The sequence below is a fragment of the Galeopterus variegatus genome, unplaced genomic scaffold, assembly GCF_000696425.1.
Source record: "Galeopterus variegatus unplaced genomic scaffold, G_variegatus-3.0.2 Scaffold1004, whole genome shotgun sequence".
In the NCBI taxonomy this organism is placed as follows: domain Eukaryota; kingdom Metazoa; phylum Chordata; class Mammalia; order Dermoptera; family Cynocephalidae; genus Galeopterus; species Galeopterus variegatus.
Window position 1 is genome coordinate 106,148 of NW_007727115.1, and position 7,416 is coordinate 113,563.

The window sequence follows — 7,416 nt, forward strand, 5'->3', positions numbered from 1 at the left end:
GATCCCGTTGCCGGTCCCCGGTAGGGGCGCAACACCGAGGGTTGCGATCCTGTTACCAGTCAGTAAAAAAAAAGACAAAAAGGAAAAAAAAATCCCAAAAAGGAGACAAGTCTAGATTTTTATTTTAAGTATCTTGACAAATTATTAGTCTTTTTCAGATACCTATGCTCCTCATACATAAATTCTGGGTTTTAAAGGAGTTCAGAAATGCAAAGTATATTGAAAAAAATTTTAATTATGTTTGTGGAGGTATAATCATAAAATCATATAGGAACTTGATATTAATTATAAAAAGGTCTGTGGCAGGAAACATTACCTCTAAAACCTTCTGTCCTTTCCTAACCTATGATCCTCAGTACTGAAGAGTTTTTCCATGTGTTCTTCTCTTTTTGCTACCAAAATGTGTTACTTTAGAAAAACACGTTTTTTTTCCTACAACTGTTTGAGAAGAATAGTCTATCCAAAGAAAAACATAGTTACTTGCTTAAAGACATAATGTTGGAACTCGATGGAGTTGTAAATCTTGGTTTATCAATGGAAAAGGTAAATCCCCTGGAAAAAGTATCAAGAGATGTCCCCTTCTAAATGAGGATAAAGGAAGGTTTGGAGGTAATTGGTAGGTAATATAATATTTCAGTGTACAAAATCTATGCAAAATCGTCTTCATCTGAGTCAACCCTTAAGTGAATACCTGATTCTCATGGCATAGAGGACATATTACGTGCCAGTGTAATCCCACAAAATTTTCTGTCTCTCTCTGTAGGGTGGATATTACAACAAAAACTATGGCATCAGCAGAGATGGATAAGAAAACACCTGAAAAGGGTGAGTGACAGCCCTCCTTTATATATGCAGTTCCACAGAAAACCACCCAATCCCATGTTGGAAGAAATACATTTTCAAGTATATGCACACATACACACAAGAAATGAAAAAGAGTAAAAAACGTCTTAACCTTCTTCAAATCTGAACATTTATTTAAAAGTTTATGTTAATAAAGGGCTTTTGTGTATTTCCCATTTAATTTAAATAAATCTTAAGACTAAAACTAAATTATACAAATACTGACACAGAGACTTACTCCGTCTTTTTCCAACATCTCCTTTGGAAGTTGCTGCTTCATTTAGAAGAACCATTCCCATGGTGATAGCAGCATCTACAGCAGTTGTCAAGGAAACAGTAGAAATAGATGAGAATAAAATCTATTAATTTTTCTGGATCTGAACACAATGTTTCAGAATGGTTAAACTGTAAATGCACAGAGGTAAATGCACTTGATTCTCTTTATAACATAAAATTACTACTCTTTGTGTAGGTAAATATGCCTAAATTCTTAAAACTTATAACCTGAAACTTCAATTTGTAAGATTTCTAAAGTCTGTGTGTAAATGCTCTTAAATTCCAGGACTCTCATAACACAAACGAATAATATGGACTCTCAAAACCAGTAACATTTCACTTTATACATAAAGATACACACTACATATGTCACAGTGATACATTTCATTGGCAATCATAGAAAACTAGAATGTATTCAGCATTCCTTTTTTCTTCATTTTCATAGTATGTCTATGTCTGTGGGTGTGTGTGTGTGTGTACACAGCTTTCCTTTTCTAATGTGTTTCACAGATTTTTTTTGTTAAAGAAATCTATATTAAGGTCAGGTATCATGTCACATGGAAATTCTGGGGTATCCAATTACAAGCCTTACACAACAAATTAGCATATTATATAACAAAACAATTTAATGAATTTAGCAGGATACTGAGCTAGTCACCTAACTGACATTTTAAGAATAAGATCATAAAATTACTTCTGTATTTAATGTTTGCCTGCAGCTGGATGGGTTTTTCAAGCCATACTGCAAGATGCCAGGAATTAAGAAAATCATGGGAGCTTTTGCCTTTATAAAAGTATTTTTTGTCATGTTATTAAAATATTTTTGACATTGCCTACCATTAAGACAGAACTCATCAATTCTGGAAATATATTTACTATGTATACTGCCCAAATGACTAATGGATTAAAAAATGAGGAGAAAAATAAAACAATTCTAGCTCAGAAATTCCCCAATTTGCTTAATTTTTATTATAATGTCCTCATATTCATTTCTACTGCTCTATGTGTACAAAAAGCATCAATAAGTATCCTGTGCAGGATGTCTCTAAGTGTCTTCTACTCCTAAGAGCAAAAGCTCAAAGGATATTGCTGGGCTATGTCTTATAATTAAGTGGAGGAGGTCAGAGAAAATTCTGCAGAGTAAATATTTCCACTCTGAGTCTGTTTTTATAACTGTATTACCTAACTTTTGATTATTAATAAATAACATTTATTTTTGAGTCTGTTTTCATAACCACATTATCCAGCTTCTCATTAATAATAAATGCCTGACTTCTCTCACTAGGCATTTATGCTTACACTGACATCTATACAAATGATTTTCAAACTATTCTATTTACTTGTAGCATTGGAACCCTTTCAGAAAAAAAAACAAGAACAAAAACAAAAACCAACCAACCAACCAAAAAACCTTGGTTGGAAGTTTGATGTATACAGAAGAGAAAGCCCCTACCAGCCCTATGCAATACTGCCCTTCCACACCAAATACACACACTTATATACCATATATTACTATGAAACTTTTAGAGACCCATGATACACAGTTTGAAAAGCATTGATACTCAGATAATTATTGAACTTCTGAGTTTCAATCATGCAGCAATGGCCTGAAAAAGGTATTATAAGAGAACAACTATTTCATAATATCAGCATGATAGTAAGCCTATAGAGACTTTAAGGATTTCATTATTCTTTAAGTGTTTTGGACAGTCTACTCACAAATTCCCTCAAGTCCATAGTCACAGGGCATTGCTAATAATAAGAGGATGAAAAAAAGACTTAAGTTGTATCACTAAAGCTGTTCATATGTAGAGGATTTCTACTGCTTAACTCAGTTTTCAGGAGCAGAGAGATGTAACTGATATGGATTCTTAAAAAGGACTTAACAGGTTTTCTCTTTAATCTCTTCTTGTAACACACTTTTATATTCATATATAAATTTTAATCTATACATTTAAACATACATTTGACCTACTGATAATTCACACAGAATTCTAAACTATTTTAACTGTGACAAAATATACTTTTGTAAATATTCAAAATATAATTGCCATTTAAAAATGAATTTATGTAGATATTAGAACCAAAACATATACTCATTTTATAATTCTATCTGCGAAGCAGCTTCAATTCCATTAATAAAATTGTGGGGGAAATGGCACCATTTCTATTACAGGAGAAAATAAAGTTTACAAAATTAAACATTTGACAATTTTAATGAGTAAAGCCATTTATTGAAAATATTCTCAGGGACAAACTTTCTACACACAAACACAAATATATGTGTGTGTGTTTATAAACACACACATATATAGACATGATCTCAGAGAGATGTATATTTTACCAGTCAAAAGTATATTTTATTGGACATTAACTATCATCATCCAAGTATAATATATCCCTATGAATGTATCTTCATACCATTTTTCCTAATCTCCCTCAGAATTTTTACTTTACAATGTTGAAAACTATGGGAGCAACATGCTTTCCATTTAAATTGCTTTTGAATTTCATACAAATTCAAACAATGCTGATAGAAAATTATATGTAAGATTTTCATAAGAGTATACTATATTTTATTGCTTTCCTGCTGATAACATTTAAGTTATTTCCAAATGTTTGCTATTACAAATATTTCTATAAGTCTATCTTTTCACTCTTCTCCTAGAGTACATGTGCAATATTTTCTCTATGGTCTACACCTAGAGGTAGAATTTTTGAGAGGTTGGGTATGTGTGTTTTCAAATTTGTTAGGGATAACATCACCTAAAATGAGCAATGTAGTTTCCATTTTTCTTTTTTCTTTTGACCGGTAAGGGGAACGGAACCCTTGGCTTGGTGTTGCCTGCACCGCACTCAGCCAGTGAGCACACCGGCCATCCCTATATAGGATCCGAACCTGCGGCCTAGATTTGTTAGGGATAACATCACCTAAAATGAGCAATGTAGTTTCCATTTTTCTTTTTTCTTTTGACCGGTAAGGGGAACAGAACCCTTGGCTTGGTGTTGCCTGCACTGCACTCAGCCAGTGAGCACACCGGCCATCCCTATATAGGATCCGAACCTGCGGCCTCGGCGCTCCCAGCACCACACTCTCCCAAGTGAGCCACAGGTTTGGCCTCATTTTTCTTACATTTCACTAACACACTATTGCCAGACAATTGGTTTTATCAAACTTATAAGTGGGAGCAGTATTAATAGCTCCCCACTTCACTCTAAGCATCTTTTGTTATGTTCATTCCTTTTTCTTTAATCTTTCATATAGTGCTTGTTTTATTTTCTTTTGTCCCTTTTTCCATAAATACAGGACATCTTCATTTTTTTCTGGATATGAATCAAGTAGTGAAGTGTTGCATAGTTTCTCCTACTTTACGTCTTGTCTTTTAAATTGTTTTGTCATGTAGAAGGCTTTAATTTTAATGTGATCAAATGTATATTAATCTTTTCCTTTATGAGTTTTGGTGGTTGTTTCTGGCTTATGAAATTAATTCCTACCCCTAGGTCTTCAAAACATTCCCTAGCCTTTTCTTCTAATAGCTTTAAAGTAAGTTCGGCAGTGTCATTCTTCTGCTCAGGACACTCTAACAGTTTTCCATCACGACCTGAGTAAAACTGAAAGACCTCAAAATGGCCTCAAGACTATACATGATCTGCACCCTGACCCACTGCCTATACTTCTCTACCCTTGTTTGCTCTTACCCTAGTCCTACTGTCCTAGCTACTCTTCTAACAAGTCAGGCAGCCCTCTGCCTCAGGATCTTTGAACTTGTTCCCACTGCCTGAAACACTCTTCCCCCGGATGTCCATGTAACTCATTCCCTCGTGTCCAAGTCTATGCTCAAATGAGATCTTACCAGAGAAGCCTCCTCTAACCTCTCTTATTTCCTTTATCCTGCTTTATTTTTCTCTATAACATTGTTTTTGAAAAAAAGTTTAGATTATATATCTTTGTTTTCACTTATTGTCTTTCCCCTGCCACTACAGCATTAGCCCCAAATAGGCAGGAACTTTGTTTTGTTCACTATCTTACTTACAACCCTGTGATGTAGATATTATCATCTTCCATTTACACGTAAGGAAACTGAAATCCAGAGAGTTCTGAAAAACTTGCTCAAAGTCACAAAACTAGTTAGTGAAAAAGAAATGAAGTAATGATACGCTTAGATGAAAATAATGAGTGTGGGGTAAAGGAAAAAAAATCGCTCAATTTTAGCATAAAATATCTTTATGCCAAGCATAAAATCTTTTTATAAAGCAAAATTTCTTACTACTCCAAAAACAATCATATTACAGATTTTAAAAATAAGTTTGCAAATTATTCACAAAACTGTTGTTTCAAACATGTCTATCTAGATCAGGATTTTACCTTCACATTACTTCTTTACATTTTAAGTTGCTTTAAATCAAATTCCTACGATGTACTGTTTTTGTTGGGAGCAAATGCAGTAATGGTGTGGCTTTTTTCACATTATACAAGAGTGCACATAACATGCAAAATCTCAATTATATTAAACTAATAAGGCAGGAAGGGAATAGAAACTTCAAGCCTAACATAAAATTTTGCAGTTTCAGCAGGTCAAAAATCTCTAATCTTCAATTACCATTGACTATAGGTGCTAAGATTAGATGTAAATGAAAGGATATGCCTAGGAACTCTACTCCTATAAAGCTGGTCCTAAATAAATGAGGAAAAAATATAACATACAAAAAAAAGCCTTAATATACATAACAAAATGTTTATTTTAGAATAATTTATATTAGTAAAAAACTAAAAACATAAATGTCCAACTAAAATGTACAGTAAATATATGTGACAGATTAAGTAGCCATATAAAATGAAGTTGACAAAAAGTTCCTAACAACAAAGCAAGATAATTTTCTCATCATACTAAATGAAAATAACATGTATATAAAAAATATAACCTTATCTCTTTTAAAACAAATGCAGAGAAATGACTGCATCAAAAGAAAGATAATAAAATTAATAGTAACTGTTCTTGGGATAATAAAGTTGTGGATTTTGATTTCTTTATTGACCACATCATACAGAGCATGAGTTGGCAAACATTTTCTGTGAAGGGTCAGAAAGTAAGTATTTTTGGACACATAAGCCATATTGTGTCTGTTGCTACTACTCAACTCTTCTGCTGTAGTGTGACAGTAGTGGTAGACAATGCATAAATGAGTGGGTGTATCTGTGTGTCAGTAAAACTTTATTTACAAAAACAGTAGACCGGCTGGATTTGGCCTGCACTGGTCCTAGTTTGCCAACCCCCGCCACAGAGGATCAAAGAAAACTATATACTATTTTATCTGACAGGAATTTTGCTTTATTCTTACTTGAAAATAAAGAAATGCAAGAATTTAATAAACCCTTGTGCATACAACCCCAAAGAAGGAATTTTAAAGCAAAGGAATTACTAGTACAGGTTGTGCACAACCCCAAGGTAAAATATTTTGTTAGAAAGCAGTAGGGTCAGTAAACAGGTATGATCTCTTTCTCAGAAGGTTTCTTGCAAAAGTGAACTTTCTAGGCTTTAACAGAAAAGAGCAGTGACCCTGTGTTTTAAACTTCATGGCTGTAATTTAGACATATAAATTAAACTAAAATAGCTTTATACTTACCCTCCCTCTCTTTTACTTAAAGATACCTTTTTAATAACTTAAGGCCTTTGAGAGTTGAGAATCATTAAGCTTAAGTTCCACTCTACCAAGTAAAACATTTTTGGCTAAAAAACAGCCTAATTAATACTTATTATTTAGGGGGAAAATTCACATTTGTAACATAAAAATCTTAATTTTTAGATATGGGAAAAAGCTAGATGATCATCTGTCAGGATTTATATTATTGTTTCTTTCACTGGTGGAAGGCTGAATGACTAAATGAAAACCCTTCTACATCTAACTTCGTTTTTTTGTTTTGTTTTTTGGCAGTTGGTCAGTACAGGGATCTGAACCCTTGACCTTGGTGTTATGACACTGCATTCTAACCAACTAACTTTGGAACAACAGATTCTTTTCTTTTTTTTTTTTTTTCCTTTTTGTCTTTTTTCGTGACCGGCAACGGATCGCAACCCTCGGTGTCGCGCCCGCACCGCGCTCAACCAGTGAGCAGACCAGTCTCTATATGAGATCCGAACCCTTGGCAGGAGCGCCGCCGTGCTCCCAACCGCCGCACTCTACCGAGTGCGCCACCGGGCCGGCCCGACCACAAAGATTTTTTTTTTTTTCCTTTTTGTCTTTTTTAGTGACCGGTAACGGGATCCCAACCCTCGGTGTCGCGCCCGCACCGCGCTC

The 7,416-nt window shown here is 34.2% G+C and overlaps 1 protein-coding gene across 1 annotated transcript in view; it reads right to left on the reverse strand.

Moving 5' to 3' along the window:
- The window catches only part of TUSC3 (tumor suppressor candidate 3), a 313,374-nt gene that overhangs the window by 18,563 nt on the left and 287,395 nt on the right, over positions 1-7,416 (reverse strand). Inside the window, exon 10 of the mRNA XM_008574162.1 lies at positions 1,082-1,156. Within this exon, the coding sequence (XP_008572384.1) occupies positions 1,082-1,156 (75 nt within the window). The remainder of the gene's footprint in view (positions 1-1,081; positions 1,157-7,416) is intronic.